Below are 13,347 nucleotides of genomic sequence, written 5' to 3' on the forward strand. Positions count from 1 at the left end.
TACTTCTTGCTCTTGTGTTGAATTATGACTGGGGAGATGGTACAGCATTCACTATGCAACCGTGAGACCTAAGTTCTAATCTGAGTGTGGTGGTGCCACCCATTATCCCAGCACAGAGAAGCAGAAATGGGAAGTCCCTGGGGCTTCCAGCAAGCCAGTGGCTACCCTAGCCACTGGGGAGCTCTAGGTTCAGTGAGAAGTCCTGCTCTAAAACATAAGGCAGGGAATGACTGAGAAAGACTTCTGATGTCATCCTCTGGCCTCCACATCCTCACATGTGCATCCAAACCCACTCATGCATGTGTGCATGTGCACACACACACACACACACACACACACACACACACGAGAGAGAGAAACAAACAGAGAGAGAGAGAGAGAGAGAGGAATTAAATTAATAAACTCAAGTTATTTCCCCTGACACAACTCTGCAAAAGGCATTTCTTCTCTTTGTGAAGGCTTGAGTCACAATACGTCACAATACATGGAATATAACACATTATTTTCTCAAACTATACTCTAGCCAGAGTTGAGTACCTGGTATAATATATGCCAAAGAAAATTATAGAAGAGATCAGCTGAGTCCCCTCAGCCCCTCCAAGAAGCTGTGATAGCTTGCCTTCAATGTCCTACTCTCCCCCACCCCTACCCCCCGCCCCTACCTCACCTCAGGCTCAACTCCAGACCCCCAGGGTCAGATCATACAGTTTGACAATGTTCTCCTTATATGATCCATGTGCACATGAATGCTTGAGGAATGTCATGCCTAAATGTGTAAGGTGATGCCAAGTGACCAAACATGTTTCCATCTTAGGTCTGGATTTCCTTATAAACAGTAACCCTAACACCAGCACACTGAAAATGCAGTAGAGACTGAGTATCTTGAGAGAAGATGTGTGAGGCTGGGCATGGGGGAGTAAAGGAAGAGTTCAATGTCATCCTCAGTTACATAATGAGTTCAAGGCCAGCCTGGGCTATATAGCACCACATCTCAAAAACACAAAAAGTACATAAATAAATTTTAGAAGAGGGAGACATGCGGCAGTAGAAACAGGCAAGTTGTGTGGCCCAAAAGTCCAAGAATTTCTCTTCACACTCTCCCTCTGTGAATTAGCTCTTTGGCCTTGAGCAAACAACTTCAATCTGTCTTACACGTTGGCTCTCTTGGTGTTTAAAGTAAAATGAGTGGAGAGGCCTCTAAAAAACACCTCCACTATAAATTCTGTGACCCTCAAAATGCCAACCAATAATATAATCTTCAACCTAATATGTTTGGAATGCCACCAGCCCTCCATAATGTCTCTACAATTCTTAGCCCCGGGACACAGATACATTTCAACCTTGCAAAAGACACTGACGCCAGTTAGAAAGCACACTGAGACATTTATCCTTTGAGATGTAATTTAGAATCATCTCTTGAAATAATTTAAAATCAATGACTCAAGCATGTTGCCATATTTTTTGTGCAGGCAATGGCACTGTCATCCTTCTATTCTAGGACATGAAAGGCAGAGATGGCTTTTTAATTACACTAGCACCAAGAGTGATCATTCAGAATAGAGTTGATGAAATCTAGACGAGCTTAGCTGTGCCCATTAAAAAGAAAAAGTGACAGCTGGACCACACTACCTTTGATGATCTCTGTCGTTAATGTGTTTCCTAATACTTGTATTTTATGATTCACAAAAAAATATTTCTTCTCTGAGGTTCACGGGGCACTCTCTGCATTGAAATCTGAGTTCTCATCTCCTTTCATTAGTTAATAAAGAACCACCAGCACCTTGACCCATTTTTATCACTGCTGCGTCCCATGGGGATGTGACTATGCAAGGTGTCCTAAGCTATTTAAATGTACTTGATACCCTCTCCTTTGTTTTAAATTTTAGGGGATTTGACATGGTTTAGGGAGTTTTGCATGTGTAATTTTACCTTGGCCTCACATCCAAACCATATACCCTCTATCTTTAAAGCAGTGTGTGTGTGTGTGTGTGTGTGTGTGTGTGTGTGTGTGTGTGTGTGTGTGTGCAGCCAGAGGCAGGGTCTCTCACTGAACCTAGAACTCAGCAACTCAATGAGACTGACCGGTCAGCAGGCTGCAAAATCTTCTGTCCCTCCTTCACCAGCACTGACTTATAGGAACACACTTACACACACAGCTTCTTTTGTAGATACTGGGGATTTGAACTCAAGTCCTCAAGACTTTCACAGCAATCATTTAACTTTCTGAGCCATCTCCCTGGCACAGGCTCTAAGTTTTTAATGAGCCCTGTTATTATTAAGTTACTTACTCTATGTAGGAAAAAATAAAGACTTGGCCTCCCCTTTTACAAGAATACTCTCTAACAATAAGAACAAGTCTCTCTTTTTTTTTCTGTAACACAACACCTATTAAAATCAGGCATATGTCACCCATTATCCACTATTTTACTGAGTCAGAAGAAAATACGGTTGACCTGTTTCTTTCTGAATGGTCAGGGAAGGGTTGTGATGTTTAAAGTTGGCATGGGTATCTACAACTTTCCCGGTCTTGCTAATACCAGAGAGTATTTTCTTCTGACTCAGTAATTTCAAAACTTATCACTTAAAGACAAGCCACTTAGGAAGCAGAGACAGACAGAGCTCTGTGAGTTCAAGGCCAGCCTGGTCTATTGAGCAAGTTCCAGGATGGCCAGAGCTACAGAGAATCCCTGACTTGGAGGGAAAACAAAAACAAAAAACAAAAAACAAAACAAACAAACAAAAAAAAACCTCACCATTTTTTAGCCTCATCCCTATATCTGTCAAACTTAGAACTGAGTTTACACATCCACCTCAAAGCTTGAAGAACTGTTTACCTATCCCATTTCCACTTTCAAATTTCATTTCCTTGTTCAGCTTACAATCCTACAGCAGCTCCCACATGCAGAGGGCTATGCTACTTGCATTAGATACAGAATGATTCTGAGTCAAGCCCTAATGTGAAGGGAGCCCACCATTAAAGACTGTGGGGATGCCATCCCTCCCCCCATAATCTCAGTCACAGACATTTCTCTGGTTTCTCATAGAATATTTGCAAAATTCTCCAAACACATGCATCACTCTGCTCTACTCCATCAATAACTCTCCCAACATGCTGCTCCCAAGGCCTCTGCTCCTTCTAGACATCCAGACCATGTCCTCTAGACCCAATCTGTGTCCCCCAGGAACCAGGGAGGCCTAGACACTAAGCAGTCACTCAAGAACCCAAGCATGAGGTAGGTGCAAGTCATGACAGATATTTAAACGCATAAACACGAATCAAAAGCCTGAAAGGAAAATACTACCAGACTTGAAATTGCTTAGTGATACTTCTGGAAACAAAGATATTTGGGGCTGAACTTTAACTTTAGTTGGAAAGCTGGGAGATTAGGATTCAGAGGTTAATTTTCAGACAGAAATCACCATAAGCAAGAACAAAACCACAGAGATCTGAGGGAGCTGGACAGGTACTGGGGGTGGGGGCAAATACCCTGAAAGGGTATTTGTGAGTGAGGTTTACATCGAAAGCTATAGGTTTTGAGTAAGACAGATTGCGCTCATAATGAGTGAGCCTCATCAATCAGAACCTGCTTGTGAGTCCTCATTTCTATGCAGATGAACAAAACTCAGGCACTGAGATTTCCTGGAAGCCCCAACAGAAAACAGGGGTGTCAAGTATGGTAGATAAAGCCATTTGTTCAGGTCAATGATTCAGAAATGCATTTCTGATTAGTCAACACAACACAGAGGAACTCAGACTGGCCATTTGTCAGACAGGGTTCTAGAGAACACAAACCTGTGACTGCTTCAAGAGTAGGGGGAGAGGTACCACATGGCCAGGACTACCATAGCTAGAAACCAAACTAAGACATGGTCTCACAGGACACAAGAGCAATGACAGCTGAGGTCTCTCTCAAAGCTAAGTCTCAGTGTGTGACTTTGGTGTCCCAGCCTCAAAGCCAAAGGACAGTGGTTTTACTCCCAAGGCAAAAGCTAGGGAAAGTTCTAGGTAATTCCCTGAAAGCAGAACCCTGACCCTTTACCTATTGATGGACACAAAGCCAACAAGTGGGAAATGATAGGACAATCATTATTCCATCTAATTATCTCCCTATCTTAGGTTCATTATTAACTCTATGTGGAAATTACCAGAACAGTCATTGAATGAAAACATGGTGCACACTCACCATGGGAAATCAGCATGAAAGGAGCTCTGTTTATGGTACTATTTTCTGCAATAGTCCCTTCCCTTCCATCGCCCAACTGTAGCATCAGAATTTGAGTGACAGACAGAAGGCAACCTTCTGTCAATGGCTTCAGACTATTCTTAGGCGGTTGAATGTTTTAAAATTCCCTTAGGCTTGTGTATAACCACATAGAAAGAGGCAACAGAGACTCAATGGCACAGCAAGAATCTTATGGTCAATTTCACATATCAGTTTGGCTGGGGCACCATGCCGACATATATGGTCACCCATTATTCTGGATCTTGTTCTGAAAGGGTATTTGTGAGTGAGGTTTACATCAAAAGCTATAGGTTTTGAGTAAGACAGATTGCGCTCATAATGAGTGAGCCTCATCAATCAGAAGGCCTGCCTGAAATGAAAGGTTGCTGTCCTCAAGCCAGAGGGAAGCCCAACAGCAGATGACCTTCAGACTTTGTTCATCCCAGTTCTGCAATAGACAGTCTTAGGACTCAACCAAGATTATTTGTGTGGCCTCCAGTTTTTAGGCTCCTGCCACTAGATTTAGAACCTGCCAATATTTCACAGTGGCATAAACTTATTCCTGTGCCATCCTATTGCCTCCATATTGTTGGAAGTTTCTAACAAGCCTCTTTCCATTCAGAGACAAGGTCCATGCCATCGAGTTTGGGTCTAAGCCGACTCAAAAGCTCCATGCTGCCTTCTTGACAAAACACCTTTAAGATAATCAAGGGGAGCCAGGGAGACAGCTCAGTCATAAGAGTGCTTATCTTACAAGAATGAGGACCTGAGTTCAATCCTCAGAGCCCACATTAAAAACAAAGAAACAAACAAACAAAATCAGATGTGGTGGCAAACACGTCTAATGATAGCATTGGCCAGGAAGAAGTAGGCATCTCCTGAGGATCAGGCCACCCAGCCCAGCATACTTGGTGAGGTCTAGGCCAGAGAAAGATACTGTCTCAGGAAACAAAGTGGACAGCACTGGAGGAATGATACCCAGCTTGACCTCTGACATCTGTATGTGCATGTGTACGCATACATGTACACAAAGATAATCAAAGGGCCAACCATCAAAGGTGACCACTGTTAGCAGGACAACCTTGGCAATAAAGTTCAACAGGAGAAATTGGGGTAGCCAACAGTAAAGTTCCTTCCGTAAGACATAGGATCAGCGCACCACACTTCTATAAGAGCAAGCATATAAAAGGCCCTTCTGGGAATGGTGGGGTATCTAAGAAGAGCAAGCACAGCTACCAGTCAACCTGGAATTGAGAAATATAACCTCACCAAACTACATCTGACAGGGAAAAAAATGAGCTCAGTGAGAGTGGTGTGGAAGTAACGGGATTGTCCTATCTTGATGGATGATCTAATAAAATAATATAAAATGATTAGAAACAATAAAATAAAATTACCAAACACAGTTCTATTTTCCTCGTGCTATAAAGTAGATTCTTGCATGGAGTGGAAAGCTGGACTGTGTAACTTATGACTTTAGGGAACAATGAAACACAATGGCAATGGCCCCCTGTTGCTACAGCTACTTAAGTCGCTGTATCTGCCCAGACAATGGCCACAAAAGATACAGGACTCAAGCAAACACACAAAAAAAGATAAGCCATCTTTCTGTTCCTTCCCTTCTTGCCACAGTTAGTAGCTCTGTCTATGGAGACATTTCCTGCCTGGATAACAACATACCATTTGGTGTTAGGTTTTCAACAAACATGATTATTGGTTCAGAGGCTATGGACATAGTTCAGTCTGTAAAGTCCTTACAGGACAAGCATGTGAACCCAAGTTCAGTTCCAAGAACCTATTTAAAAAGTCAGGCACAATGATGTGTACTTGTGGTCCCAGCACTATGGAGACAAGATCCTCGGGGCTCATTGCCTGGCCAACCTAGTTTAATGTGTGAGCCCCAAGGCCAGCAAGAGACCCTAACTCACAAGTCAAAAAGAGGGTGACTGAGGAAGAAAGCTGAGGCTGACCTCTGGCCATCACACGCACACATGCACAGATACACACACAAAAAGACTCAGAGAAGCTGACTGATCACAACATTCTGAAGGTAATTGCAAAGCCAATAGCAGTGAGACTCCACAAACGACCTGGTGCAGGGGGATGACAGCAGCTGGAGTAAGGGATAGATGCAATCTCCTGGAAGCTGATGTCCCCAGTGAAGATGTGCTTGCTCTGAAATGATCTGCCAAGATGTGTGTGGACTCTTGATCTGCCAAGATGAGTGTGGATTCTTGATCCAGGTTTTTGAGTCTTTCTTATACCGTGTTTGGCAAGGTTTTCCAAGTTATCTGCCAGGTGCTAAGTACCTCTCCAGGCTTTTCAGTGAATCTGAATGCAAGCAGAGTCTCCTGGCTAGAGTTTCCTCATACAAGTCCTACATCCTCAGTACACCCCCACAACATGTCATTACAAGATGGTGACTGCCTTCTAGTGAAACATCTCCCTAAAGGGCCAGCCATTGGACAGCAGAGCTCAAAGGGAGGCCTCCCATTTCATCAATCACTGAACCACCTAGTCCATCCCTGGGCATACACACAAAGGACTGACTCTATATCCTGCCACAGAGATACTTGCTCATCCGTGTTCATCGCTGCTCTGTTCACAATAGCCAGGAAATGGAGTTAGCCTAGGTGCCCATCAACAGATGGATGGATAATAAAAATGTGGTAAATGCACACATGGCAGGAACCTTCAACGGTAAAGAAAAATGAAAATTTCAGAAAGTGACTGGACTGGAAGATATCACACTAAGCGAGGCACCCAAGACTCCGGAAAACAAAATCTGCATGTTCCCTCTATCATGTGGCTCCTTGCTTCTGACTTTTTACAGTTTATGTGGCAGTGAGTGTGGTCAGAGACCAGGAAACAGAGAAGGGGACAGTAAGAGAAAGACGTAAGGGAATGCTGGGGAGGAAGGGTGGAGCCAGGGAGGGGCAGATGGGAGAGAGGGCTGCAGGGAGGGCAGAGCAACCACAAAGGAAGGAGATGACAGGAGGACTTCTGGATATATGTTTCCCTTACTGGTTGATGAATAGAACACTGTTTGGCCAATAGAGGCAGGAAGATAGGCGGGACTAGGAGACGAGGAGAATTCTGGGAGAGGGCTCGTGAGGAGACAGCATGTAGCTGCAAAAGGAGTAACAGGTCTAGGCATTCTCTGATAAGCCAAGACCATGTGTAAATGCATAGATTTATAGAAAGTGGTTAATAATTAAGACAGACCTAGCCAATAATAGAAGGTCTTAAGGAAACCTGTTGCTTTGTCAGATAGATATATATATATATATATATATATATATATATATATATATATATATATATAACTTCCAGAGTAGTGCTCACTTGAAACAGTTCTCTTTTACTGACACTGCTTTTTTTATTTCCAGAACTAATCAGGCCTTAGAACAATTCAGTGGGGACAGTAAGGTGGGAGCTGTGTACATCTTCCCCTTCTTCCCCACAGGTTCACATGGAGGCCATGGCACTTTCCATCACATCTCACTCTTCTCAGACTACTTCACCGAGTAGATTCCACATTGCTTCCTCATCTTCTCTACAGTTGCCAGCCCTTCATGTTTCTCCATTTCTCCTGATTCTTCTATCAGAAGTAGCCTCAACTTCATACTAATTCAGGAAGGTCTATCTGTGCATAGAACTTAACTCCAGTGACTTTAAAGGTCATATGGAAACCCATATATCTGGATGTTGCCTAGACATACATATTATAATACAAATTTATTTAGTCACGGTAATATTTAGAAGCTACCAGGTATCCCTTACCTCTGAAGGCTTCGTGATACATTTTCCTTTTCCTGAACACTCTACATCATTTGAGCGGCTGTCCCCAGGCACGCAGTTGCTGGCCTTCACCACCAGCGTTAAACGCAAAGCCACGATGGACTTAGCAACAGAATCATTCACAAAACCTAAAAGAAAATGGGATAACAAGAAATATAAAAGCCAGTTCTTCCAACACACTTTCTACAAGACTAGAATTTTGCCTAGGCTGAATTTAGTCTGAAAGTCAGATAAACACAGTAACACTGAGGGATTAAAATAAGGCATACAACTTTTGTCCATTCAGACCTAGGCTCCTTAAAATGCACCAGTCCCTCCAAGCATCATGGGAAATTGCTAAGGACAAAGAAGGGGAGCATCAGGCACACCACTATCATCTTATTCCGCTCCTGCCCTTGTCCTGTGGGAGACACTTGTCTGCCAATGCTTCATCTTATAATTCAACTTCTAAGATTGCACCCTGATCTTCACTCAAAGAGAAAATGTATGTGTTACTCAATGCTTCCTTCTCTTGAGTACACTGGATAATAAAAAGTTCTGGAAATTTCTGAAGGCCCCACCTTGTGTCAGCCCACCCCAGTGAGTGCCATGTTGGGCAACTCACATCTACCTGTTACTCTAATTCCAGGAGATCTGACACTTTCTTCTAGCTTCTACAGTCACTATGCATATGCTTGCACATGCACACACACATGCACACACACAAAGAGCTCTTCTGGATATATATGTATATGATATTACATATATCATGTAATATATATATATATTATATATACATATATTACATGTAATATATATATTACATGATATATGTAATATCATATACATATATATATCATGCAAAAAGTTAACCCCTGTGTGTATTCATTTCATAGTTATGTATGATTTAATTTTCATGTAGTGGAGATTTTAAGTTTAGATTTTCTATTATGCTTCAGGTATCACAACTTCATACAGGTTTTGCCAGGCTAGATAACTATAACATATAATTTTAGAAGGGTTCCGTGATTAACAATCTTTTCCTCTCTCTGTCCTGAGGCACAGGACAAAGTAACTTTTGCAGAGTTACTTTTTTTTTTTTTTTTTTCATGACTACACTACAGTAAAATAAGAAACTGGGTAAAAACAATTTGAGCAACAGTGGAAAGGCTACCATAAATGCCCTTCCCTGATAGTGAGATCAACTACTAACTTATCTACCATCATGAAGCCCTCAACTAGTACCTGTTGGAAACAGAAGCAAACACCTACAACTAAACACTGAGCCGAACCAGAATCCAGATGCAGAGAGGGAGGACAAGACCAGGCTGCAGAAACACATAGAGACAGCTGACCTGAACAAGGAGGAGCTAACAGGCCCCCAGCATGGGACTGACTCAGACCCCCTGAATATGGGTCTCAGCCAGAAGGACTGAGCAGTCTAAGGGACCTCAGACAGTGGAACCAAGATGTATTCCTGGTGCACAAAAGGACCTTGCGGACACATCCCCCATGGAGGGATACTCCCTTAACCTAGAGACAGGAGAGAAGTCCTAGTCCCTACTTCAAATGACTTGATAGATTTAGATGACCCCTCCTGGAGGGCATCACCGGACATGTGGAGTTGGGGGAGAGGAGGGGAGGGTGGTCAGGGTGCATATGAGGGTGGGAGAGAGGGAAAGAGGGAGGGAGGGAGAAAGGAAGGAAAGGAGGAAGGGAGGAAGAGAGGGAGAGAGGGAGGGAGGAAGGAGGAACTGGGGTCGATATGTAAAATAAAAATAAAAAAAAAAGAAAGAATGCCTTGGGTCTGCCTTGCCTGCAGGACAGCCAGCACCCTCTCCTTAATGATGGTCACTTAAGAACATATTGCTTCTGTAGATGAGAAATCAGCAACCTTCTAAATAGAGTGTTCTCAATTTAGAATGCCCTTGCACCCCGGGGGTGCTGTGTATTATTTCCTACGGCTCATTACCGCAGATTTGTTCAAAGTGTTCCTTGACCGACTGGGTTCACTTTCCATTCTTTTAAATGCTAAATGGAGGGCAGTCAGGGAGCAAAAGCACAGAGCAGGTCTTGGATTAGGGGACTGAAAGGAGTTATGCGGTGCTGCGCTTCTCAGAGGCCCTGATGGAACAAGTGGGTTGTCAGGAATGTTGATGAGGCCCTCTGCTCTCAGAATATTCCTCACGGCTGTGGGAAGTTAGTTTCTGGCCTGCACTCCCGTTGTTTCCTGAACATTCAGACAAGTTTTGTTGACACTATACCAGCTCCCCACATGCCCAACAAAGACACTCTGTCAACTTGGTGTCTCGGTGAAGACCAGAAGTGGGATTCTGGTGGACCGTGGTGTTTTTCATTCATGGGGAACGGGATGCTATCTTCCTCACATTTGCTATTGCACCTCTGATGTAGACAGGTTTTAGGGAGGAAGGGAGCGGGTGGCTTATTCCATGGAGCCGCTACACCATGCAGAAACATGCTGCTCACCCCTACTCTGCAGACACATTTACTACTGTCCCCTGCTGGCAATACGCCTCCTTCTCCCACTGTGAAAAGCACTGAGGTCCTGCTCTGATGTCACCTCACTTGGGGGCTTTTCCTGGATATTCCAGTGCATTCTGAGCTTGGCCGGTCTAGCCATGCTCAAGTTTATATCATGTACCAGTCTCTGGCTATTTGTCTCAGATGGCTCCTTCTTATGCCACCCTTACTGACACTTCCTTGGTGATCAAGAACAAGTCTTAGAGAAGGGCTGGGTAACAGGTCAAGACATGGGTACACAGAGCCAAAGCAGCAAAGACAAGTGCCCAAAAAAAGTCATGAAATATGTACTACGTCTACTCGTGTGTGTAGGGGCATGTCGTGCACATTCATGTGAGAGCATGTCCATGAGGAGGCCTTATAACGACATCTCAGTGTTGTCCCTCACATGCTGTTCACCTTTAGTTCTAGCCAAGGTCTCTCACTTGACCTGGCACACACAAAGTAGGCCAGGCAGGGTGATCAGTAAGCCCTGGGAACCCAACTATCTCTGCTTCCCCGCCTCTGGGACTGCAAGCACACACCAGCACACCCAGCTTTTATTACATTCTCAGGGTCAAAGTCATGTGCTTTCAAAGTAAGCAGTTTCCTGAGTCATCACAGTCCCCCATGTTCTAGCCAAGTCCTGAAGAACAACAATCATTGGAATGCCCAAATCCTAGGTTATCATCAACTTAAGCTTATTATGGGCAGGCAAAAGGTGACTGGCAAACACTGAGATCTTATCCCAAGTGACATTTTTATACATAAAATGATAGAGACAAAATATGGCATCTGTCATTATAAAAAAAATGTTCTTCATATCTTTCCTTTGTTCTCAGATTTCACATTAAATGCTTTTAGTTCTTTTTAAATCTACCTCATCTGTTCACTAAACATTTAGAACACATAATGTTCTACAATTATGTAGAAGAGGCTTCCTTCCAAAGATTATGTTTTAAAAGTCTATTCAACTATTAAATTCATTTAGCCAGCAACAGTTCAGACACGTGCATAGTTAAAAGCACACAAGGTATAGTTTTCCTACATAATTTGCTTCTGTTTCTCCAATGAGCACTGATGAGTCCACTTCTAGTTCCTCAATGAACACTGAAGGAGGCCCCTCATCCCCTGTACATGTGGTGGCTGAGCAGACTAAGAGAACAATGACAAGTCCCCCTTGCTTGACCACAAGAATGGTGGTACTTCAAGCAGTGTTGAAACTAGTGGCTTCAGCCAGGCCTTGTAGTACAGGCCTATAAACCCAGCTACTCAAGAGGCTGTGGTAGAAAGATCACAAGTTCAAGGCCAGCCTAGGCAATTTAGTAAGACTTTGTCTTAAATAAAATACAGGAAGCTCAGTGGCAGAAGAATTGCCCAGCATGCCTAAGATGTGTCCAATTCGCAGAAACAAGGAAAGAAACTACAAAACCTTGCAGAACATTCTCCCAACTACATACTTCTAGACTCCAACATACATGACAATGAATCTGTGATTTGGAGTAGAATCCTGGCAGACTTGTTTTTGAAAAACATTTCTGGGAGATGAAGAGCTAGCTCAGTAGTTAAGAGTGCTTGTTGTCCTTGAGTTCAGTTCTCAGCATCCATATTACACAGCTCACAACTGCCTCCAGATCCAGTTCCAGTGCCAGAGAATCTGAGGCCCTCTCTGGACCCATGGGCACCTAAACTCACATACAATATGCACTCACACACACAGACACCCACATATAAAGTGCATAAAGTACATTAATTTAAAAAGAAAGATTCCATAACATAATTCTGGCCTGTACTTCAAGTTAAGAATCTGGTAAAAAAAAAAAAAAATTAATACATCACATCATAATGTCATTGACATGGCAATCATTTGGAATGAGAGGCATTCATGCAAGTCTTCTGGAGTATATTTTATTCACATGGACTCCAGGCAACCGATATTTACTCCTGTGCTCACCAGACATGTCTGAAATTCTTAGTGCGACTCAGAAATAAAGAACTCTGTTGGCTGTATATGCCTAATAAGACCATGAGTATTGGGCCTTAAAGGCCTTACTAAACTATTAATAAAGCAATTAAATGTAGGAATTAACTATAAATTGGCAAGTTACCTAGCCCAGGTCTCTGTCCACCTGAGGAGCACATTGCCTGTGGTATCATCTTTAACTCACTGAAAAATCATCTTTCTAAGCAAACAGCTTCCTCTCCTGCCCATATTTGTGATTTGTTTTTGGTGTGGCATGGAAAGAAAGCTCTTATCCTGTTTTGAATTTGCACTAAAGGCATTTCTTTTGTTGTTGTTTGTTTGTTTGTTTTTTGAAACAGGATTTCTCTGTAGCTTTGTAGGCTGTCCTAGAACTTGCTTAGTAGACCAGGCTGGCCTCAAACTCACAGAGATCCACCTGCCTCTGCCTCCCGAGTGCTGGGATTAAAAGCGTATGCCACCACCACCGCCTGGCAAAATTTTTACTTTTCTTTTTTAAGAAGCATTTCTTTAAATAAAATTTAATGTGGGTCTAGGTAAGGGGGTGGCTCTGTCAGGAAAGTCCTAGCTGTGCAAGCATGGGGACCTAAGCTCAGAACACATTTCAGGGAGAGAGGCAGGGGAGGAGGGGCCAGCCAGTATGGAGACTCTGCCTGTAACCCCCATATTGGAGAGGAATATGGGGTGGTCCATGGGGCTTGCTGACCAGACACTCTAGCCAAGGCAGTGAATTCTAGATTCTGTGAGAAACTGTCTCAAAAAATAAGGGCAATTGGGATTAATGGCACAGGGGTTGAGAGCAATGGCCACTCCTGCAGGATACCTGGGTTTGATTCCCAACAT

At 43.2% G+C, this 13,347-nt stretch overlaps 1 protein-coding gene across 1 annotated transcript in view; it reads right to left on the reverse strand.

The window, feature by feature from the left end:
• Dner (delta/notch like EGF repeat containing) overlaps positions 1-13,347 on the reverse strand; it is a 272,217-nt gene that overhangs the window by 119,924 nt on the left and 138,946 nt on the right. The window contains exon 5 of the mRNA XM_051190607.1: positions 8,007-8,152. Coding sequence (XP_051046564.1) covers positions 8,007-8,152 — 146 coding nt within the window. The remainder of the gene's footprint in view (positions 1-8,006; positions 8,153-13,347) is intronic.

The sequence above is a fragment of the Phodopus roborovskii genome, unplaced genomic scaffold (genome assembly GCF_943737965.1).
Source record: "Phodopus roborovskii unplaced genomic scaffold, PHOROB, whole genome shotgun sequence".
NCBI classification, from domain to species: Eukaryota; Metazoa; Chordata; class Mammalia; order Rodentia; family Cricetidae; genus Phodopus; species Phodopus roborovskii.